This window comes from Haliotis rufescens, unplaced genomic scaffold (genome assembly GCF_023055435.1).
Source record: "Haliotis rufescens isolate VD_foot unplaced genomic scaffold, xgHalRufe1.0.p SCAF_18, whole genome shotgun sequence".
In the NCBI taxonomy this organism is placed as follows: domain Eukaryota; kingdom Metazoa; phylum Mollusca; class Gastropoda; order Lepetellida; family Haliotidae; genus Haliotis; species Haliotis rufescens.
In genome coordinates this window covers 2,848,689-2,874,428 of record NW_025963868.1, presented here as the reverse complement: position 1 = coordinate 2,874,428, position 25,740 = coordinate 2,848,689, and the positions used below count along the sequence as shown (strand labels likewise).

At 44.4% G+C, this 25,740-nt stretch overlaps 1 protein-coding gene across 1 annotated transcript; it reads right to left on the bottom strand.

Moving 5' to 3' along the window:
- Window positions 1-731: 731 nt before the first annotated feature.
- On the bottom strand, window positions 732-24,890 carry LOC124116858 (nonsense-mediated mRNA decay factor SMG9-like). The gene is made up of 13 exons (XM_048398130.1): window positions 24,716-24,890; window positions 21,832-21,915; window positions 20,786-21,017; window positions 19,746-19,840; window positions 18,796-18,908; window positions 17,187-17,298; window positions 16,101-16,196; window positions 14,682-14,767; window positions 11,821-11,918; window positions 8,159-8,266; window positions 7,477-7,590; window positions 4,128-4,260; window positions 732-3,016 (listed from the first exon to the last, which is right to left on the bottom strand). Exons 1-13 carry the CDS (start codon window positions 24,782-24,784, stop codon window positions 2,938-2,940), a joined length of 1,419 nt encoding a protein of 472 aa, XP_048254087.1. The 5' UTR covers window positions 24,785-24,890; the 3' UTR covers window positions 732-2,937.
- Between the last annotated feature and the right edge of the window lie 850 nt (window positions 24,891-25,740).

Here is a 25,740-nt window from a genome sequence, read left to right as displayed (position 1 = left end):
GAGTGAATGTTGTTTACCCCTGCAGTCAGCAATATTCCCACTTTACCACGGCAACTTGTAAACATCCGACCATGCACATCAGCCTCAATCCACACCATCAATGCATTGAATAACATTCTGAATTTAAATAACACAAATATCACCATTCATACATTGATTACCTATTGGTCTTGATGTAGGTAAATATTTCATTGCTAATTACACAGAATGTCGCCATGGATGAAAAATAAACATGAACCTCTGCCAGTCTAAATTCCAATACAAATTTTTCGTCAAATTGTTCAATCATCAAAAATATGTGTTTGATTGGCGGCATTCTAGAAGTTGGTGAGTAAATTAGAAAACATACTATGTCATGGCTAACTTCTGGTTTATTGCATATGGCGACTAACGGGATCGGGTGGTTAGGCTTGCTGACTTGGTAATGCATGTCATCGTATTCCAATTGCATGATGTCAATCACTGGATGGTCTGGTCCAGACTCAATTATTTACAGAGCACCGTCATATAGTTGGAATATTGCTGAGTGCGGTATTAAACAACAAACAAACAAACAAACAAACAAAAGCACATGCGACATTTTGATGTAGATTCTTACACCGTTATCACTCTAGCTTGATAACAGTGTAAGAATCTATATCAAAACCTACCATAGGTATGCAAGAAACCAGAAGTTATTATCAATAAAGTTGTACGTTTTCTTATCAAATAATATGACAGAAAAAAGAACGAAGTGTTAAGTAGAATTTATTGTTCTAGTTAAATCACAGGGACAGTCACCATAGCAACACACATCAACATGACAAACTTAATATCAGATAACAAGACTGCTCAGTGAAGCTATATCTTCAGAGTGACAACATAAACCACGAGTACATGTTGATAATAGCTGATGGTAATCCCTCATCGGGGCTGGTGTCTGACATTGCACACCCTGTGTTAGGTGCATTCAAACATTGCCACTTGATTCATCAAACACTTTCCCTGACTTGCCTCGTTCATAACAGTCACCAAATTTGAAATCAATGTAGACCACCCCTTGTCATTAATAAGTCTTATGATTTGGTTAAGTGCATCATTTAAACAACTACATATATGTCACTGTCAGTACAGTAGGTCAACTGCTGTAGCAAAGTCGGGCGCCGCAGTCTCCTACATCTGTATGTCATCAAAGGAAGTCAACAGTTGTAGCATAGTCAGGCCCTGCAGTCTCCTACTTCTGTATGTCATCAAAGGAAGTCAACAGTTGTAGCATAGTCGGGCGCTGCAGTCTCCTACATCTGTATGTCATCACAGGAAGTCAACAGTTGTAGCATAGTCGGGCGCTGCAGTCTCCTACTTCTGTATGTCATCACAGGAAGTCAACAGTTGTAGCATAGTCGGGCGCTGCAGTCTCCTACTTCTGTATGTCATCACAGGAAGTCAACAGTTGTAGCATAGTCGGGCGCTGCAGTCTCCTACATCTGTATGTCATCACAGGAAGTCAACAGTTGTAGCATAGTCGGGCGCTGCAGTCTCCTACATCTGTATGTCATCACAGGAAGTCAACAGTTGTAGCATAGTCGGGCGCTGCAGTCTCCTACTTCTGTATGTCATCACAGGAAGTCAACAGTTGTAGCATAGTCGTGCGCTGCAGTCTCCTACTTCTGTATGTCATCACAGGAAGTCAACAGTTGTAGCATAGTCGGGCGCTGCAGTCTCCTACATCTGTATGTCATCACAGGAAGTCAACAGTTGTAGCATAGTCGGGCGCTGCAGTCTCCTACTTCTGTATGTCATCACAGGAAGTCAACAGTTGTAGCATAGTCGGGCGCCGCAGTCTCCTACTTCTGTATGTCATCACAGGAAGTCAACAGTTGTAGCATAGTCGGGCGCTGCAGTCTCCTACATCTGAATGTCATCACAGGAAGTCAACAGTTGTAGCATAGTCGGGCCCTGCAGTCTCCTACTTCTGTATGTCATCACAGGAAGTCAACAGTTGTAGCATAGTCGTGCGCTGCAGTCTCCTACTTCTGTATGTCATCACAGGAAGTCAACAGTTGTAGCATAGTCGGGCCCTGCAGTCTCCTACTTCTGTATGTCATCACAGGAAGTCAACAGTTGTAGCATAGTCGGGCCCTGCAGTCTCCTACATCTGTATGTCACTGTCATTATTGAAAGTTAAGTCAGTTGCCAAGTGTATCCCTATTGGGTTCACCTCTGACAACAGCATATTTCAAGCACTGATTACTCAAATAATACCTAAAAAATATTGTTATCTGTTGCTTAGCCTTATTTCCAATTTGAACTCTATATATCCTCAGATTCAAACACAGCTAGCTTCGTGAAGCTATCAATTCTGTTTAACATGTTAGGGTTCTCCTTACGTCCTGGTGCCAACTACCCTCCTCCACTAAACCAGAGTCAACCGCCCAGTGTTCTGCCATATTGTTTACCATCACCTGTCAGACATACGTCTGCTGTCTGGGGTCTCAGAGCAGATGGACAACTGTCTGCAATCTGGCAAGTTTAAGACATGTGCCTGTTGTTGTCAGGTTTCAGATGCACAAGTTTGTCTGGCAAGTTTCAAACACACATCTGCTGTCTGGAGCTTCAGGGTAGATGTCTACTGTCTTGCAAATTTCAGATGAATGTCTGCTGTCTATAGTTTCAGACATATGTCTGCTGTCTGGCATGTTTCAAACATACATATGCTGTCTGGAGCTTCAGGATAGACGTTTGCTGTCTGGCAAGTTTCAGATGCACGTCTGTTGTCTGGCATTTCAGACATATGTCTGCTGTCTGGCAAGTTTTAAACATGCATCTGCTGTCTGGAACTTCAGGGTAGACGTCTGCTAGCTGGCAAGTTTCAGATGCACATCTGCTGTCTGGAGCTTCAGGTTGAACTGACGGACGTCCACTGTCTGGCAAGATTCTGCCCCGTCTGCCGCGGGAGTCTCAGGGCAGGAGTCTGTTGTACTCAGACAGCAGCTGGGACTTCCTCACAGTGTCCCACATCCGTGCAGCATAGTGAAACCTGGAGACACAGGGACACAGGTGGTGGTCAGAAATCACAAACACAATAAATGCACTAGGACCTCTTTGATTTCTTTCCATGCAGAAACATCAAGTTTGCTGTTGTCAGTGATCTGAACATTGTCGACACCACAGACCTGGGTCAGGCAAACCAGAAGTTGACAATTAATTTAATTGCACATTGTCAAAAAACAGAACCTCAACACGTTTATTTTCTTTCCATGTAAAAACATAAAAGTTGATGCTGTTATGTACTCTCATGGAGTTATATGCTGAGTGAGTTCGGGATTGAGGTAGTGTTGTGTCACTCACAGAGCTACAATATTGCTGCCATATCAAGCCTTTTAGTAACACTCTTCACCATGAGCAGGATCAGGGTACAATGTTCAGCCAGGTCAAACAGTGATCACCCAATCCTCATGGCTCTCATACAATAAGCTAAGGGCGATGGGGACCTAATCTGCCCTACAGATTGTGTCAATGGAGAACAATGCCTTGTGGACCGCAACAATGGAGAACCAATGCCCTACATATTGTGTCAATGGATACCTATGCCCTACATATTGTGTCCATGGATACCAATGCCCTACAGATTGTGTCCATGGATACCAATGTCCTACAGATTGTGTCCATGGATACCAATGCCCTACATATTGTGTCCATGGATACCAATGCCCTACATATTGTGTCCATGGATACCAATGCCCTACAGATTGTGTCCATGGATACCAATGCCCTACAGATTGTGTCCATGGATATTAATGCCCTACAGATTGCGTAGATGGATACCAATGCCCTATGAAGTGTGCCCATGGATACCAATCCTTTACATATTGTTACCATGCATACCAAATGCCCTTTGACATGTGCCCATGGAGAACAATGCCCTACAGATTGTGCCTATAGAGTGAGTGAGTGAGTTGGGTTTAACGCCGCTTTTAACAGTTTTCCAGTTATATCGTGGCGTGTCAGCTTAATGTGGGAGGAAAGCTCAAAGCTCGGTGAAACCCATGAGCATGGGTATGTGCCTATAGAGAAAAATGCCCAAGAGTTTATGAAGATAGAAAACAATGCCCAAGATATCGTGGTAGTAACAACAACTCCCTGCTCACCAGTTTTTCTCAGACAACGTAGTGTGTGTGAGGAGGTGGCGTGGCAAGGAGTATATCTGGTTCCGCAGAGATCGCACCAGGGCGATGAACGTTGGGAAGCCTCGGTATTCTGGCAGCAGGGTGAGAATAGGCTCTGAAAAAGTAAAGTAAACTGTTACAGTTACCACTGGTTCCAACTTGTAGTACTAAAGTAAAATTTCGATACTCACCTGGTTCCAACTTGTGGAAGTAAAATAACAGTAATAACACTCCCCTGGCTCCAGCTTGTCGTAGTAAGTGAGAGTTACGACACTCACCTGGCTCCAGCTTGTAGAACTAAGTAAGAGGTACGACACTCACCTGGCTCCAGCTTGTCGTAGTTAGTAAGAGTTACGACACTCACCTGGCTCCAGCTTGTAGAACTAAGTAAGAGTTACGACACTCACCTGGCTCCAGCTTGTAGTACTAAGTAAGAGTTACGACACTCACCTGGCTCCAGCTTGTAGAACTAAGTAAGAGGTACGACACTCACCTGGCTCCAGCTTGTCGTAGTTAGTAAGAGTTACGACACTCACCTGTCTCCAGCTTGTGGTACTAAGTAAGAGTTACGACACTCACCTGGCTCCAGCTTGTAGAACTAAGTAAGAGTTACGACACTCACCTGGCTCCAGCTTGTAGTACTAAGTAAGAGTTACGACACTCACCTGTCTCCAGCTTGTAGAACTAAGTAAGAGGTACGACACTCACCTGGCTCCAGCTTGTAGAACTAAGTAAGAGTTACGACACTCACCTGGCTCCAGCTTGTAGTACTAAGTAAGAGTTACGACACTCACCTGTCTCCAGCTTGTAGAACTAAGTAAGAGGTACGACACTCACCTGGCTCCAGCTTGTCGTAGTTAGTAAGAGTTACGACACTCACCTGGCTCCAGCTTGTAGAACTAAGTAAGAGTTACGACACTCACCTGGCTCCAGCTTGTAGTACTAAGTAAGAGTTACGACACTCACCTGTCTCCAGCTTGTAGAACTAAGTAAGAGGTACGACACTCACCTGGCTCCAGCTTGTCGTAGTTAGTAAGAGTTACGACACTCACCTGGCTCCAGCTTGTAGAACTAAGTAAGAGTTACGACACTCACCTGGCTCCAGCTTGTAGAACTAAGTAAGAGTTACGACACTCACCTGTCTCCAGCTTGTAGAACTAAGTAAGAGTTACGACACTCACCTGGCTCCAGCTTGTAGAACTAAGTAAGAGTTACGACACTCACCTGGCTCCAGCTTGTAGAACTAAGTAAGAGTTACGACACTCACCTGGCTCCAGCTTGTAGTACTAAGTAAGAGTTACGACACTCACCTGGCTCCAGCTTGTAGAACTAAGTAAGAGGTACGACACTCACCTGGCTCCAGCTTGTAGAACTAAGTAAGAGGTACGACACTCACCTGGCTCCAGCTTGTAGAACTAAGTAAGAGGTACGACACTCACCTGGCTCCAGCTTGTCGTAGTTAGTAAGAGTTACGACACTCACCTGGCTCCAGCTTGTAGTACTAAGTAAGAGTTACGACACTCACCTGTCTCCAGCTTGTAGAACTAAGTAAGAGGTACGACACTCACCTGGCTCCAGCTTGTAGAACTAAGTAAGAGGTACGACACTCACCTGGCTCCAGCTTGTCGTAGTTAGTAAGAGTTACGACACTCACCTGGCTCCAGCTTGTAGTACTAAGTAAGAGTTACGACACTCACCTGTCTCCAGCTTGTAGAACTAAGTAAGAGGTACGACACTCACCTGGCTCCAGCTTGTAGAACTAAGTAAGAGGTACGACACTCACCTGGCTCCAGCTTGTCGTAGTTAGTAAGAGTTACGACACTCACCTGGCTCCAGCTTGTAGTACTAAGTAAGAGTTACGACACTCACCTGTCTCCAGCTTGTAGAACTAAGTAAGAGTTACGACACTCACCTGGCTCCAGCTTGTAGAACTAAGTAAGAGTTACGACACTCACCTGGCTCCAGCTTGTAGTACTAAGTAAGAGTTACGACACTCACCTGTCTCCAGCTTGTAGAACTAAGTAAGAGGTACGACACTCACCTGGCTCCAGCTTGTCGTAGTTAGTAAGAGTTACGACACTCACCTGGCTCCAGCTTGTAGAACTAAGTAAGAGTTACGACACTCACCTGGCTCCAGCTTGTAGAACTAAGTAAGAGTTACAACACTCACCTGTCTCCAGCTTGTAGAACTAAGTAAGAGTTACGACACTCACCTGGCTCCAGCTTGTAGAACTAAGTAAGAGTTACGACACTCACCTGGCTCCAGCTTGTAGAACTAAGTAAGAGTTACGACACTCACCTGGCTCCAGCTTGTAGTACTAAGTAAGAGTTACGACACTCACCTGGCTCCAGCTTGTAGAACTAAGTAAGAGTTACGACACTCACCTGGCTCCAGCTTGTAGAACTAAGTAAGAGGTACGACACTCACCTGGCTCCAGCTTGTAGAACTAAGTAAGAGTTACGACACTCACCTGGCTCCAGCTTGTAGAACTAAGTAAGAGTTACAACACTCACCTGGCTCCAGCTTGTAGTACTAAGTAAGAGTTACGACACTCACCTGTCTCCAGCTTGTAGAACTAAGTAAGAGGTACGACACTCACCTGGCTCCAGCTTGTCGTAGTTAGTAAGAGTTACGACACTCACCTGGCTCCAGCTTGTAGAACTAAGTAAGAGTTACGACACTCACCTGGCTCCAGCTTGTAGAACTAAGTAAGAGTTACGACACTCACCTGTCTCCAGCTTGTAGAACTAAGTAAGAGTTACGACACTCACCTGGCTCCAGCTTGTAGAACTAAGTAAGAGTTACGACACTCACCTGGCTCCAGCTTGTAGAACTAAGTAAGAGTTACGACACTCACCTGGCTCCAGCTTGTAGTACTAAGTAAGAGTTACGACACTCACCTGGCTCCAGCTTGTAGAACTAAGTAAGAGTTACGACACTCACCTGGCTCCAGCTTGTAGAACTAAGTAAGAGGTACGACACTCACCTGGCTCCAGCTTGTAGAACTAAGTAAGAGTTACGACACTCACCTGGCTCCAGCTTGTAGAACTAAGTAAGAGTTACGACACTCACCTGGCTCCAGCTTGTAGTACTAAGTAAGAGTTACGACACTCACCTGGCTCCAGCTTGTGGTACTAAGTAAGAGTTACGACACTCACCTGGCTCCAGCTTGTAGTACTAAGTTAGAGTTACGACACTCACCTGTCTCCAGCTTGTAGTACTAAGTAAGAGTTACGACACTCACCTGGCTCCAGCTTGTAGTACTAAGTTAGAGTTACGACACTCACCTGTCTCCAGCTTGTAGTACTAAGTAAGAGTTACGACACTCACCTGGCTCCAGCTTGTAGTACTCCATTTGGGGAATGCAGAAGACGTTCATGTCTGACTTGACTGTCTTGGAGGTGAGTCCGGGGATGACGTTGTCACGCACCATGTTGACAGTGCCTGCACAGATTACACACGTCACACAAACAGGAACAAATGTGAAAAGACTTTGAGCTAAATAGCTCTGCAGCTTACCTGCTGTGTTTTAGAATACTTGCAGCATTATAAAGGTCATAATGTAAGAACATGGAAACATAAATGACAGGAGTTTCAGCCAACAAAAAAAGCATAAACACCTTGTAATGATACGTTACACCCCCCAAACCCGGGTACCTGCGGTAGTTCTCAAGAGATAGGTACAAAATATCCAATTGGGATTAGTTTGACCGTAGCACTGGACAAAATGTATTTAGATACACATATAAAACGATCTGGTCACGAGGTTTATCTTTAGTCAAACATATAAAAGTCAGAAGGAATGGGGGCATAGTCAGAAAGAAATGCGAACATTAGTAACATGTAGTGCAAACATAAAGTTCTAGATCATTTTTGTCATTTAAACAATACATCACATGACCAACCATGAGTCTGGGTAGTCCTGTGGGAACCCAGGTCCTTTTCAGTACCCACCCGACCTGAGAACCCGAGTTACACGTCCCAGCCCTAGTATGGGATGTATATATCCTACCTGTACACTTGAGCTTGGTCATGTCGAATGTGTTGCCCAGTGTGTGTGTCATCATCTTGTAAGTCTCCAGGCCGTAGTCGTCGCGGTTAGCTCGGTTCTGTACAAACACTGCAACAGGAAGTGCAACAGTGGTTGCAAAAGGAATGCATGACTCAGGACTAAGGGACGTGCTAGCACAGTGAAATTGTTAAATCCTTAAATTGTGCTACAAGCTGCCTACTTGAGCAAGGGTTGACAAATGAGTGAAAGTGGTGTTAAGCTAATCATTACACAATTATAGTGAGTGAGTGAGTTGGGTTTAATGCCGATTTTGTAGAATTTTCCTATTCGGAATATTCTATAAGTAATACGTTACCACTGTTATACCGAGGCTGTTGTCTCCCACAACTGCTGCTATAGCGAAATCTACCACAGAGATCTCAATTACCTCATGCAGCACGTGCGTAGCCACCTAGCTGCCATGTGACACCCTTCACTCTTGTCTCTTGCGAGAGCAAGTGCTCGGGGGACGGACGGGCGGGCAGCAGCCCAGTGGTAACGTATTACTTATAGAATATTCCGAATAGGAAAATTCTACAAATTACATTAAGTAATACGTTACCACTGTTATACCGAGGCTGACTACCACAGTAGGCGGTGGGGAGCACCTACAACCCGAATCCTGACTGCTAGCGTTTCTTCCGACCAGCGGAAGTAAACACCAAGGCGGAAGCACTCGATGCGCATGCACCTAGCTAGGCGTTACCCTATAGGAATACCAAAGCACTGTCAAGCGCATACCGTAAGGCTCAATCGTCATTGCCAAAACGATTGGTGACTCCAAACGGCCCCACTGGATAGGTATTTCATCGCCGCAGCGGATGAGAACACTGTATCCGCGTGAGCTTAATCTTAGATCAGGTTAAACAGTCGAAAAGAGGGAAATTAATTTCATTCAGACCGTATATCCCAGAGCAAGCCTACTTAAAGTATGCATTAGGCGCGTGACCTAATTCCAGTATTTGTAAGCATGCATCACAAGGTTGGGATACACGACAGACAATTAAATACATAATTGTCAAAATACAAATAAGGACAAAGCACACAAAAAGCCGCCCTCACCTGTGGTGTGAGTGCGCTGGTTTGCGGGACCCCAACTCCTGTACCCACGGCAGTGGGAACATTGGAGTCGACCCAGATTGACCACCGTGCAAGGTCTGACGCCTGAGGAGTTCGGAATTGCGCTGGGCACACCCCTTAGGTGCCCGCTTGCGCCGCGATCCGCGGGCCAAGACGGTGCACACTCTCCACGACGGCATCAGCGACCTGTTTGAGGTAATGATTGGCAAAAACCGAGTCAGAACGCCAGTAACAACCTCGTAATATTCTGCGAACAGAGATATTCGAGTGTAGGGCAAATGTTGCCGCTAGCGCCCTGATCTCGTGCGGGTTTGACCCCGCTACCGGTAACCCCCGAGACCGGTACGCCAGATTGATGACAGAACGAAGCCACAACGCAATCGAGTTGCGAGTTATGTCAACCGTGCGATTAGGGTTACACGATATGAACAGACGGTCAAGCCCTTGTCTACGTTCATTCGAAGCCTTAAGATAATACTTAAGGGCCCTAACCGGACACAGCGCTCTGTCCTCAGTATCAGCAGGATGTAAGATTTCTTTGAGTGATCTTACAGTGAATTCTCTCTCCGTTTGCCCGACTCTCTGATTCTTGGCGACGAAGCCCATGAGCAGGCCCAGGCGGACCGCTCCTTCGTCACCCCTATCGAATCGTACCTTGGCGACATCGAGTGCATGAATTTCGGATACACGTGCCGCCGTGGCAAAGGAGAGGAGAAATGCTGTTTTCCAAATCCTGAGATAAGGCCGCCAGCTTGGAGTCCACAAGTTATGCAAGTAATGCAGCGACGGAAACCCCGGACAGCCCACGGGCCGCCAAGGGATCGGCCGCAGCCGTGGTGGTGGTACCCGCAAGGGGACCCCGACCGGACGAGCCGGCCACCACAGGGGTGGAAACGGACTGCACATACAGCCGGTAGCGCTCGCTTGCGGCACACCCCGCAGCTCCTGGTTGCGGGGGTAGAGGGGGTGGAGGACGGCGAAACATCCATGTCAGACATTTTGTTTGTACTATGAACAAAGAGCAAAACATGGTTACAACACACGCACCACAAATAGTCACAAACGAGTATTTTCACAAGAAAATAAACGAGCAATGGGAATATAGGACATACACATATAACATATAGAGGAATAAGTGATGTAAAAACCCCAAGATATACTAGAACAGGGGAACGTAAGACGCAACGTGCATACGAGACACCCCGCAAGTATATAGAAAAAAAAGGGCGGGAAAAATATTTCCATTTGGCGGGAAAAATATTTCCAAGCGTAGTTACAGCAAACGCCCCGTAAAAGCACAGTTTATTAGAGAGAATAAACAGTAATAAATATCACCGAATGGTCGGAGAAACAGGAACGCTTGAGCAGTTTATTGTACGTCTTGCTAGAGCAAGCGAAGAGACAAGAGTGAAGGGTGTCACATGGCAGCTAGGTGGCTACGCACGTGCTGCATGAGGTAATTGAGATCTCTGTGGTAGATTTCGCTAAAGCAGCAGTTGTGGGAGACAACAGCCTCGGTATAACAGTGGTAACGTATTACTTAATGTAATTTAACAGTATTCAAGTTATATCGCAGCGCATCAGCTTAATGTGGGAGGAAAGCCCAAATTGATTCAGGTCTCGGACATTTACCACTTCGGTGAAACGCACGACCACGGGTATGGTGCTGACAAACCTAGAAACCGGGATTCGAACCCACAATCATAGGTTTCTGGCATGCCAAAGGGCCGAAATTCTGCACAGCGAATCGCGGTACCTTAGACGACTGGGCCACCTGTGCACCCCCTCAATTATAGTGATAATAATGAGTACATTCATATCAAGCTAGATCGATGAATTTGAGTATGCTTCAATAACTATACCATTACTCCTTACTTCACCAACACTCCCCATGGTTCATGGATGAGTGTTCTCTAAAATGTCATTTGGAATTCCCTGGGGATTATAAATGACCAGCTAGAGGGTTAACAGTCATATTGCTACCTCATCCTACTGGGTACCCATTCACTGCTAAGTGAAAAGAGGCATATTCAAACAAATTCACTTGCAAGGGGACACCACATGTAACATGTGTTTTGGTGTGGGACAGAACTGGAGCCCTAGATACTCTCACGAGTCAAGCTTGCACCCGGTCACCTACTCTCTGCAAAAGCTGCTTGACTTCACTTGATTTGTGACCTGTGTGCTGTACACAGGGCCATGTGCCATCACCATTCCGAATGCTTTCAAACGTAAAATGGGGGCACAGGTGGCCCAGTCGTCTAAGGCGCTGCGATTCGCTGTGCAGAGTGGCGTCACTGTGGCAGGCCAGAAACCTATGATTGTGGTTTCGCGTCCCGGTTCGCCCCGATTATATTTCTAGGTTTGTCAGCACAATACCCATGCTCGTGGGTTTCACCCAAGTGGCAAATGTCTGAGACCTGCATCACTTCGGGCTTTCCTCCCACATTAAGCTGACATGCCGTGATATAACTGGAATACCATTAAAAGCGGTGTTAAACCCAACTTACTCACTCACACTCAAACGTGAAGTGATGACTCACCAACATGGGGGAAGTAGTCAGGAGCATCTTCAGGGTGTGAGGAACCCTCGTGTCCAGACGGAGTAGCTGGCTTCAGCATCTCAGCATTCTTCAGGAACCTACATTGAAGCAGAGATACAGATCAGACAGGACAAAACACTGGCACATCCAAACAATGGCACACAACACACACTGGCACACGGCCACACTTTACACTGACACACCAACACACTAACACACTGACACAGAATCTGACACTGACACACCAACACACTAACACACTGACACAGAATCTGACACTGACACACCAACACACTAACACACTGACACAGAATCTGACACTGACACACCAACACACTAACACAGAATCTGACACTGACACACCAACACACTAACACACTGACACAGAATCTGACACTGACACACCAACACACTAACACACTGACACAGAATCTGACACTGACACACCAACACACTAACACACTGACACAGAATCTGACACTGACACACCAACACACTAACACACTGACACAGAATCTGACACTGACACACCAACACACTAACACACTGACACAGAATCTGACACTGACACACTAATGCACAGACACACAGATGCTTTCACAGCCACATGGCCACACAGCCACATCTCTCACTGACTGGCCTGAAGATACTGACACACATATGCTAACACAGCCACACAGCCACACCTCTCACTGACTGACCTGAGGATACTGACACACATATGCTAACACAGCCACACAGCCACACCTCTCACTGACTGACCTGAGGATATTGACACACATATGTTAACACAGCCACACAGCCACACCTCTCACTGACTGACCTGAGGATACTGACACACATATGTTAACACAGCCACACAGCCACACCTCTCACTGACTGACCTGAGGATACTGACTCAAAGAGGCTAACACAGCCACAAAGCCACACCTCTCACTGACTGACCTGAGGATACTGACACACATATGCTAACACAGCCACACAGCCACACCTCTCACTGACTGACCTGAGGATATTGACACACATATGTTAACACAGCCACACAGCCACACCTCTCACTGACTGACCTGAGGATACTGACACACATATGTTAACACAGCCACACAGCCACACCTCTCACTGACTGACCTGAGGATACTGACTCAAAGAGGCTAACACAGCCAAACAGCCACACCTCTCACTGACAGACCCGAGGATACTGACACACATATGTTAACACAGCCACACATCTCACTGACAGACCCGAGGATACTGACTCAAAGAGGTTAACACAGCCACACAGCCACACCTCTCACTGACAGACCTGAGGATACTGACTCAAAGAGGCTAACACAGCCACACAGCCACACCTCTCACTGACAGACCCGAGGATACTGACTCAAAGAGGCTAACACAGCGACACAGCCACACCTCTCACTGACAGACCTGAGGATACTGACTCAAAGAGGCTAACACAGCCACACAGCCACACCTCTCACTGACAGACCTGAGGATACTGACTCAAAGAGGCTAACACAGCCACACAGCCACACCTCTCACTGACAGACCCGAGGATACTGACTCAAAGAGGCTAACACAGCGACACAGCCACACCTCTCACTGACAGACCTGAGGATACTGACTCAAAGAGGCTAACACAGCCACACAGCCACACCTCTCACTGACAGACCTGAGGATACTGACTCAAAGAGGCTAACACAGCCACACAGCCACACAGCCACACCTCTCACTGACAGACCTGAGGATACTGACTCAAAGAGGCTAACACAGCGACACAGCCACACCTCTCACTGACAGACCTGAGGATACTGACTCAAAGAGGCTAACACAGCCACACAGCCACACCTCTCACTGACAGACCTGAGGATACTGACTCAAAGAGGCTAACACAGCCACACAGCCACACCTCTCACTGACAGACCCGAGGATACTGACTCAAAGAGGCTAACACAGCCACACCTCTCACTGACTGACCTGAGGATACTGACACACATATGTTAACACAGCCACACAGCCACACCTCTCACTGACTGACCTGAGGATACTGACACACATATGTTAACACAGCCACACAGCCACACCTCTCACTGACAGACCTGAGGATACTGACTCAAAGAGGCTAACACAGCCCCACAGCCACACAGCCACACAGCCACACAGCTCACTGACAGACCGGAGGATACTGACTCAAAGAGGCTAACACAGCCCCACCTCTCACTGACAGACCCGAGGATACTGACTCAAAGAGGCTAACACAGCCCCACCTCTCACTGACTGACCCGAGGAAGCTGACGACACACAGATGCTAACAGCCACACCTCTCACTGACAGACCTGAGGATACTGACTCAAAGAGGCTAACACAGCCACACAGCCACACCTCTCACTGACAGACCCGAGGATACTGACTCAAATAGGCTAACACAGCCACACAGTCACACCTCTCACTGACAGAACCGAGGATACTGACTCAAAGAGGCTAACACAGCCACACCTCTCACTGACAGACCTGAGGATACTGACTCAAAGAGACTAACACAGCCACACAGCCACACCTCTCACTGACAGACCCGAGGATACTGACTCAAATAGGCTAACACAGCCACACAGCCACACCTCTCACTGACAGACCCGAGGATACTGACTCAAATAGGCTAACACAGCCACACAGTCACACCTCTCACTGACAGAACCGAGGATACTGACTCAAAGAGGCTAACACAGCCACACCTTTCACTGACTGACCTGAGGAAGCTGACACACAGATGCTAACACAGCCACACCTCTCACTGACTGACCTGAGGAAGCTGACGACACACAGATGCTAACACAGCCACACAGCCACACCTGACACTGACTGACCTGAGGAAGCTGACGTCAGTGAACCAGTCCTGCACCACCAGGATCACATTACACACTGTCATCAGGAAGGCTGCCATCTGCAGAGACTGCAACAAGAGGAGACAATCTTAAACCACTTTGTCTTTAACCAGGCACGAACTAACTGTTTCGACCTGTAAAATCCACACTGAAGACTTATGTAGTCCTCATGACATGGCCACATTGAACAAATTCAGCGGAATGAACAATACTGTATTCGCCGTAATAAGCGCCCCCCTCTAATTAGCGCCAACGGTGACATTTGCTGATATATTGGCTGGTGAACAATCCTAATTAGCACCCCTTCCCATTGATCAATGTACACAAGTCTTATTTATTCGCGTATAATATGCACTCGTGTGCTATATGCACCCTTAATTATGGGCAATTAAATTCTGGAAAAATATATCTGTCGTACATAAACATTTCAGGCTGTCAGCATAACCATGAAATTTATCTTTCAACTCTGTTTTTTTTCACCAAAATAATATTCTAATAAGGGCCCCCTATTTCTAGGGAGCTTATTACGTCGAATACGGTATTTTTAATCGTCAATCCGTTTATAATTGGGAATACATGTATTTGTGTTTTATTCAATATGCTATTCTATACATTGAATGTATTGTATGATGTGATGAACATATAAAGTAAAATTACACTTGTCTAGATCAGAGCTATGTTTGCTCATGATAGGCCCTTACCTGCATCTCTATACAGTTCTCCACGGAGATGTACTCTGTGAGATCCTTACCTGCATCTCTATACAGTTCTCCATGGAGATGTACTCTGTGAGATCCTTACATGCATCTCTATACAGTTCTCCACGGAGGCGTACTCTGTGAGATCCTTACCTGCATCTCTATACAGTTCTCCATGGAGGTGTACTCTGTGAGATCCTTACCTGCATCTCTATACAGTTCTCCATGGAGATGTACTCTGTGAGATCCTTACCTGCATCTCTATACAGTTCTCCACGGAGGTGTACTCTGTGAGATCCTTACCTGCATCTCTATACAGTTCTCCATGGAGGTGTACTCTGTGAGATCCTTACCTGCATCTCTATACAGTTCTCCATGGAGATGTACTCTGTGAGATCCTTACCTGCATCTCTATACAGTTCTCCACGGAGGTGTACTCTGTGAGATCCTTACCTGCATCTCTATACAGTTCTCCACGGAGGTGTACTCTGTGAGATCCTTACCTGCATCTCTATACAGTTCTCCATGGAGGTGTACTCTGTGAGATCCTTACCTGTATCTCTATACAGTTCTCCATGGAGATGTACTCTGTGAGATCCTTACCTGCATCTCTATACAGTTCTCCATGGAGATGTACTCTGTGAGATCCTTACCTGCATCTTTATACAGTTCTCCATCGAGGTGTACTCTGTGAGATCCTTACCTGCATCTCTATACAGTTCTCCACGGAGGTGTACTCTGTTGGGTACTTCTTGTCCTGGTGTATCATCTGGTCAAGGATGGAGGCACTGAGTACTGGCTGGTGATGACACAGGGATAAAATCACATCAGCCATTACCATCAAGTTTTTGAGAGGCATTTAGACGTGATACACATAAAGATGAGAATTTATGGATGTCAACTTCTTTAATATGAGGAACACAATGTTTTGGAGTATACCTGAAGCAGTAAGTATATACTCTGAAATGTTGTGTTCCTCATAATAAAGAAGTTGACATCCATAAATTCTCTTCCTACGCCACTACTATGATTACTTGCCTGACAAAATTTGCCTGAATATTGTGTAAACTAAGAGTGAGTGAATGTTTTATGCCCAGTCAGCAATATTCCAGCATTGTCATAGCAATCTGAAACCTTAGCCACAAAGGAGAAGCACAGCAGCACACTGTAACACAATCAACCAGGTCACGCATTGTAACCACACTACTCAACCCGGGTCCTAATTTCTACTTTCACCAATCTGCAAAACAATCTGCCTCAGTCGCCATCTACCTAATGATAAAAGTTATACTTCACAAGGAAATGACAACAGTCCTGACTGACTTTTACTAGTGTGGGACTTGCAGACCTGCAGACTTGTCTGTTATGACAAGCACATGGTGCTCGCAAAGTGCCTTCATATCCCCATGGAGACACAGACTAAGAGGAATAACCTGTACGATGTCCTTTCATGTTGGATGGAACACACGTTACATTCCATGTCCACGAATAATGTGATCCTATTTAACCCTGGGAGGGCATGAGATGTAGAAGTGTTCAGAATTATCCATGGAATCCCTGTCATAACCCTAATGGCAAAGTTTAAGATTCAAATAATATATCAGTCTGTGCCAAAAACTTTTGAGTTGAGTAGCCCGAACTTAGCATCGTTTTCAGTAGCTTGTAGTGTTATAGTATGGCCTATTATTGGCTAAACTTACTCAATCTAACAGAATTGCGGGTTTGGACTAAATTGTAGTTTGATACAGCACCCAAGGACCCCCTTACATTGACCACTGTAGAAGTGTACCTGTGTGTCCAGGAAGATGATCCGCTCGGGAGTGACGTACATGTCAATGCCATTTGTCTGGTGTGCCCCGTTCTCCTTCACTTCCTTCGTCTGTGGCTGGAACACGTAGCTCCTGCAAGTCAAGCACACAACACGGAGATAATACTTTGCAGGAATCGCAATGTGTATGATGACGATTATATATTTATGGTATCTGTTCAGAAGAAATATTAACTTGGCATCTAAATCTGATGGAAACAAATCACTACTGTGATGTTTATGAAGTGTCACAAGTGTCATTTCTTGTTTGATGTTTAACACAACACTCGGCAATATTCCAGCTATAACTCTGTGACAAGGACACCCCTAATATAACTCTAATGTAACAAGGACACCCCTTATGTAACTCTAATGTAACAAGGACACCCCTTATGTAACTCTAATGTAACAAGGACACCCCTAATATAACTCTGTGACAAGGACACCCCTTATATAACTATGACGTGACAAGGACACCCCTAATATAACTCTGTGACAAGGACACCCCTAATATAACTCTGTGACAAGGACACCCCTTATATAACTATGATGTGACAAGGACACCCCTAATATAACTCTAATGTAACAAGGACACCACTAATATAACTCTGTGACAAGGACACCCCTTATATAACTCTGTGACAAGGACACCCCTAATATAACTCTGTGACAAGGACACCACTAATATAACTCTGTGACAAGGACACCCCTAATATAACTCTGTGACAAGGACACCCCTAATATAACTCTGTGACAAGGACACCCCTTATATAACTATGATGTGACAAGGACACCCCTAATATAACTCTAATGTAACAAGGACACCACTAATATAACTCTGTGACAAGGACACCCCTAATATAACTCTGTGACAAGGACACCCCTAATATAACTCTAATGTAACAAGGACACCACTAATATAACTCTGTGACAAGGACACCCCTAATATAACTCTGTGACAAGGACACCCCTTATATAACTATGATGTGACAAGGACACCCCTAATATAACTCTAATGTAACAAGGACACCACTAATATAACTCTGTGACAAGGACACCCCTAATATAACTCTGTGACAAGGACACCCCTAATATAACTCTGTGACAAGGACACCACTAATATAACTCTGTGACAAGGACACCCCTAATATAACTCTAATGTAACAAGGACACCACTAATATAACTCTGTGACAAGGACACCCTAATATAACTCTGTGACAAGGACACCCCTTATATAACTATGATGTGACAAGGACACCCCTAATATAACTCTAATGTAACAAGGACACCACTAATATAACTCTGTGACAAGGACACCCCTAATATAACTCTGTGACAAGGACACCCCTAATATAACTCTGTGACAAGGACACCACTAATATAACTCTGTGACAAGGACACCCCTAATATAACTCTAATGTAACAAGGACACCCCTTATTTAACTCTAATGTAACAAGGACACCCCTAATGTAACACTAATGTAACAGGGACACCCCTAATGTAACACCAATGTAACAGGGACACCCCTAATGTAACACTAATGTAACAAGGACACCCCTAATATAACTATAATCACAACACTAGGTTACCTGTACGAATCTTGAGGGGAGGTACCCGCCAGGAGGGACAGGATGGTGGATTTGCCGCTGCCCTGTGGCCCGAGAACTCCTACCACAAGGAAGTCAGTCTGATCCAGCAGCATCTGCCACAACAAGCAGACACAGGATGCAGGTGCACACTCTACACTGCCAAGTACTGACAACACCACAAACAGAGAGGATGCACACTCTACACTGCCAAGTACTGACAACACCACCAACAGAGAGGATGCACACTCTACACTGCCAAGTACTGACAACACCACAAACAGAGAGGATGCACACTCTACACTGCCAAGTACTGACAACACCACAAACATTCTAAACACACTGCCAAGAACCAACAAGAAACATTACAGGGGCATCAGCGGCCCACATGTTTAAGGCGCACCCTAGGCATGTCAGGAATGTGTGTTTAAATCCGGGAATTGCTGATCACTTGGGTTGCAACGAATACACTATGAGGCGCATATGATTTGTATCACGAATATAGGGTAACGAATACAAATATTAATTCAGGAATACAATAACAAGTCAGCAGCTGATGTTTTATTTGTTATATTCAGTGAAGCAATAACAACAGAAATTATTTGACATGGTTTGTTAATTATTAATATATTAAACATTTATATACTGCACATATCCAGGTACTAGTATCTGACCAGGGACCACAATATTGTCAAATTAAATAGTATAAGAGTGTTGTTTTTTGAAGAAATCTATGCATATAATATGTTCTAATGGGTATTTTTATGTAAATGCACATGCTTGCATATTCATAAATATTTGATTCTCGTGGCCATGAATAACGAATTCAATTCATGAATGGATATGGTTCGATTCACCGAATACACAAGTGAATCATAACAGCCCTACTGATCACAATCTGTTATTTGTGAGCACAATCCCGGTGCTCTTGTGCCTATGTCCTCTATATGTACCTCTATTCCTGCATCGCACCAGCGGAATGAGTCGTCCACCACCTTCACACAGTGCTTCATCTCAGGGGGCGGGGCCAGGCGGTTCTGGGAGCTGTCTGTAACACAATCAGTGCTAGATATTAACACTTGTCTGCTACACAATGGCTGACAGCTACAGGTGCAGTCTTACACAAATCTAGACTGTACCTTCTGGGTGAGGTGAAAATGGTTTTAACATCACATTATAATAATTGTGTGTGCGTGCATGGGTGTGTGCGAGTGTGTGGTTGAGAGTGCGTGCGTGCATGCGTGCATCTGGCTGCTTGTACTAGTCTGAACTAATGTTGGCCTTATAAATACTGTGATCCCTCGACTTAACGCTCCTTGATGTACCGCTACTCCGGATGCACCACAGGGTAAACCTTGGCTCCCAAAAATGCATGAAGAATTTCACCCTAAAAGTGTGTTAATGCAAATAAAGTGACAAATAAACTGATGAGATTTAATTCCAAGTCGAAGTACACGTGTGTGTATTTGTGAAACGATTACGTTCATTGTATCCGGCTGCATGTGATCGAAACCATTCTGCCTTTTGTTCCGGTTGAGAAAAAACATATCGTACACAGATCTGGCATGCCAAGGTTTAACTTGGACACAGTATACACAGACTTCTCCAAGCCGATCAGTCCTTGTTTTGTCCCCTTCATGCAGAGCGCGAGGCAGGGTAACAACAAGTGCATGTTTTAACATGCAGTGTAGTGGTGAAGCGTGTCATTTAAATCAGCCACAACGCTGCGGCACATGTTGCTCACGATATCAACCAAGAAATATTTAATGCAAACTCAGCACTCATTGGTGTGAGTACTCACTGGTATCCCTCTCACTGTAAGTGTGGTGAAATGCAGTCAGTTAAAACTATCTGGACAGATATCTAGACTCACTTTGGAAGCTTCGATCATTGCTTGATTCTAAACCACCAGAATGAGTGTAATATTCTCTATGTATCTACAGAGCAGTGATGTATTGACGGAGTTGTGGAAGCTGTTTCAATGAGAACTCACTTTCAAAAGCTAAATGTCCTACAGAGGAATGCCGCTGAATCTGGTATCCTGCAGGCCCCACAGTTGTCTCCCCTTGATTTGTTGTGGTGGCCTGGTTGGTGGTGGTGGTGGTAGGTGCTGGTCTGTTTTCATCTCGAGACCGAAGCACAACAATGGGTTTCTCCTGTGGCTTGTTGACTATGCCCCCCTGGGAGAGATTGGCTGCCTGCATGACTGCACCCCCTACTGTAGCCTGCAGTACACAAGTAGTTCAAATAGTGCACTTGCTTTAACATACTGAAAGGGGGCACGGGTGGACCAGTCGTCTAAGGCGCCGCGATTCGCTGTGCAGTGTTGCGTGCCTTGGGCACGCCAGAAACCTATGATCTATGAATCCCGGTTCGCCCCGATTATGTTTCTAGGTTTGTCAGCACCATACCCGTGCTCGTGGGTTTCACCGAAGTGGTAAACGTCCGAGACCTGCATCACTTCGGGATTCAGATTCAGATCAATGGCTCCTTGAACTAGTAAGTGGTTATGAATTCAACATTTTCTAATGAATGAGTTGAATTTAATGCTGCCGCTTTTAGTAATATTCCAGCAGTATTACGGTGGGGGACACCAAAAATGCTGACACGCCGCGATATAACTGGAATACTGTTAAAAGCGGCGATCAACCCAACTCACTCACTCACTCACTCACTAACATACACCAAAAATGCGCTTTACACATTGTACCCATGTAAGGAATCGAAACCCTTGCCTTCGGCATAATGGGCAAACACTTTAACCACTAGGCTACCCCACCACCCTCTAATATATCAACATTTGGAATGTATGGCTCAGATTGGATTACGTTGAGGCTGCTGTTATAAAGAGAGAATAGTACTGACAGAGGCATAAAAAACACCCATTCACTACATTTGAATTCTTGTCCTGGTTTGGAAATTTTGATAAGATTGACATGCAAATTGAAAGGACACTTGACAGTTGAAATTAATATTTATGTTTTCTGATAAAAACTTAAAGTCTCAAAGTACTGAGCTGAAGATTGTTTGTCAGTGTACCTGTTCTGCAGCTGGTTTCACCAGTCCAAGGATGATGGGAGGTTTACTGGGATTCGGTGACTGGTCCGGTTCACGCTCTCTCTCCTGGAAGGCAACATAATGACATTGAACATATGATTAGGAACCAGGCTATCAATTATCATTACATATTTTATGAGAGGATTACAAGAATCGATAAATATGAAGTAAATGAGTCATTAAGTTCGAGGCTTGATGTGCAAGAAACAAAACAGCAAAATGTCTACTGATGTACCCTTTCTTGGATGTCCGATGTGAATTCTTGTGGTTTAGATTGCAGGAAAATATGAGGGGTTAAACTTATCTTTAAAATTTTTGGGTTTAGAATCAAGGGGTGTATGAGGGGGTAAAGCTATGGTTAAACCTTGGACAAATGGACTCCAATTGCTGTGCATGGGGTTCCAGACACATCTTTCAATGAGCCAAGACAGCCCCTTGTACATTTCTTTCTGACTATGCGCATATTCCTTCTGACTTTCGATGTTTGAATAAAGATAAAACTTCAGTCAACTTCAGATCGTTTTATACGTGTAACTAAATACATATTGCTAGGGCTACAGTCAAACTATTCCCAGTAGGACATTTTGTACCTATCTCTTGAGAACTACAGCAGGTACCCCGGTAGGGTCGGGTAATAGGTGGGTGGGTACCTGGGTAGTAAATTTGGACTTGTCCCAGCCCTACCGAGTAGTCCTTTGGCTACATGGGTTCTACTCAGTACCGAACCGACCCTAGTACCCAAGTTACCTGTCGCAGCCCCAGTTGTTAGCAACACACAGTCAACCAAATCCCCGAATCTCACCACCTGATTCATTAAGACTTAAATTCTGACATTGTACATCATTCATAATGTTTATTTCAACAAATTGTATCTTCATGTAGGGATTCTGAGTGATCCATGTATAACAGTGAAGTGCTTGCGATGGACTGGCATGGGATACTGATGTTGTAACATGTCTGTGAAGATTTGGACCGCCTCCGTGGTCTTGTGGTAGAGCGTCCACCGGGAGAGCGGAAGGTCCGCGGTTCGATCCCCGGCCACGTCATACCAAAAGACATTAAAAGATGGTACTTGTTGTTACCCTGTCTGGCGCTTGGCATTAAAGGGCTAAAACAGGGACTGGTCGGCTCGGGATGTCAGTATAATGTGCCTGAGTGGGGTATTCATGTTAAACTGCGGCATGGTATCTCAGGGTGCTAGCACCATAAATGGGCATCAGTCCGGACTAGTACAACCAGCCACACACGTGCTAGCACTTCGCTATATATACTCGGACCCCATGGTACCGCGGCATTCATCGTATCGCGGCATTTGTGATTTCCGATAGTTCACGCGGGACACGCCTCTTGGCAGATGTCCATTAATGCTAATCAGTAACCAGGAAGTGCACACTTCGTAAACAATTTCAATTTCCTCGGAATGTTCCGTCTGCTGTAAGTAAGGAGTTATTAATGCGTTGATACATACTTCTGGCATCTTTTGTAATATTGCCTTACCCCCATCTATCAATGGCCAACGATATAACCCGTAGTTCCCCAAGTAAACTTTCTCGATCGACCTGAACTAGATCATCTGCATATTCATGGCGACTAATGAGGTAACGGAAGTTACGTAGTCCGCACATTTTTCCCCGCTCTGTGCCCAGAATCTATTGGGATATCATAAGGGCCATAATGCCAAACTTAGAAATACGTTCTTCACTAGTAACCAAAAGATAAATACATACTTTGGGCATACTAGGAGTGCTTTTTATATATTTATTGTTGACTTTTAACATTTTTCCATTTTGTGACAAATTATTTCCATCTAATTTTTTTTAAACAATCTTAAAATATCATTTCTGATATTTTGATGTTGACTTATAAAAATATTTTTCTCTTACTTTTCGGTAAATATGCATTGAATACCTATTGCTGATAACACATTTAGAATGTTACTTGTGCTGTCTTTGCACTTGTCTGGACAAATCACTGATGTCTGGCAGGATCGTACCAAGTGATTGGTAGAATTATGTCCTCTTTTTGTCCAATTCGGACCTCCATACACAACTTTTCTCTGTACCGCGATACGGTGGAGTTCTCTCCCTTGTCAAACAGAGCGCGAGGCCCGGCTTTTACTCGGAGCTACTAATGTAAATAATGAACTTTTATCAGTAAAATATGCATTGTTAGATAAAATAAATGACATCTGATATAGAGAACACGAATAATCATAAAGGTTAGTGAGTGCATTTTGTTCCGTTTAGCGTACATGACAAGTACCGCGATACCCCGAGGTTGCAGGCTAAGTGCAATAATCATGGACGTGACGTTAAACCCAATTTCACCTCACCTCACCTCTGTGAAGATTTTGTCCAAGAACACCAAGTAAACATTTTCTGTATTAGTGAAGACATTTTCAATGTATATATTTGTGGTTTTATAACATACATTTGAGCAGCATCTATCACATGTATGGGTTTGACATCTATTTTACAATATTACGAATGTGGACAATTTGTGGAGTTCGCAGTAGATAATTTCTGCAGTGTGTTTTACAAGTACAAAGATACCAGATACAGAATACAGAAAAGTAAAGACTTTTTTCAATGATGGTGTAACAAGGACCTTGGAAAAATACTTTCTCTTAGTTTGAATACAAACTGTTCAAATGGTGTGGACTTGATACAAAATAATACGATTCCGTTTCTAAAACTCATTCTTTGCAATTTAAAACACCATTTAAAACGGCTGTAAACGATATTAAATTCTAACCGCTAACATAAGGATGACATGATATAATATTAAATTGCTAATAACACGCAAGACAAGCAGCTGTACGTATGCCATTAGTGATCGAAAATAGGACAAGCGGTAAATATCATACTTTTCTTCCGGGTCTCTCTCGTCTTCGGCGGCGTCTTCCTCCTCTGTCTCGATCTAAAGGGTCCGACATCGAAGTCAGTTGACAGAGATTAATATTAACCCTCAGGAGCTCAGATATTGACGTGCTCCAATTTTCTTTTTCACACTTTCGTCTGCAACACCAAAAGTACAGTTAATCAAAAAGTATGACCAAACATTAAAGCGAAACGGTTAATTCTCGTGAAGCCGTATCGGGGAAAAAATGAGCACTTTGTGACAAAAGAATAGAACATGGCACAGTTGTAGGTAATAGCATACCAAATATTTTCAGATGTGATGCCACCCAAAAACACCCAATATGGCCGCCAAATTCAATATGGCTGCCACGGAGGAATGAAATTCCAGTATATCTCGTTTGAGCATGACCCACAACCTAAATATATTATGAAGTATGAACATTTTCGAATGTTTTTACCTAACACTACATCTTTAAAGTAAAGAACTATATTTTAGTAGACTATTTGTTCTGATTTAGGTTATTTAAAGTGTGAAAAAATGAAAAAATATTTACTTCTTTCTTTTTCGGCATTTCTTTAAGACACATTATTAAAGCAAATTAACTACACAATATGGTATACTCATGTGTTAAATAACAGAATATTTGTCGAATAAAATTTAAATCTCTTGAAATATGCTTGCACATGGCTAATGTTTTGGTGGCTAGTGACAATTAAGTGTGTGATCACAGATGCAGATCATGTACAACATCAGACCCTATGTTTCACAGAACCTGTTTGCCATAAGAGTTTATTATTTTTTTTATTCCCACATTCAAATGAGTGAGTGAGTATGGTTTTACACCGTTTTTAGCAATATCACGCATTGTACCCTTGTCGGGATCGAATCGAACGAGCGTAACGAGCGAACGCTTTAACCACTAGGCTACACGACCGCCCCCATCCAAATGAAATTACTTGTTCAGCCAAGAACTTAAACAGTTCTGTCTTGTTCTCGACAATTATCAGAAATGCTCCCATGTGTGAAGAT

What these genes read in the sequence shown, in the direction of transcription:
- LOC124116858 (XM_048398130.1), bottom strand. Translation starts at nt 24,784, where the DNA reads ATGTCGGACCCTTTAGATCGAGACAGAGGAGGAAGACGCCGCCGAAGA. An exon ending in AGAACTGTATAGAGATGCAG is followed by an intron (nt 14,768 to 16,100) that starts GTAAGGATCTCA and finishes CTCTTGTTGCAG; the next exon opens with TCTCTGCAGATGGCAGCCTT. An exon ending in GACCAAGCTCAAGTGTACAG is followed by an intron (nt 7,591 to 8,158) that starts GTAGGATATATA and finishes TAATCTGTGCAG; the next exon opens with GCACTGTCAACATGGTGCGT.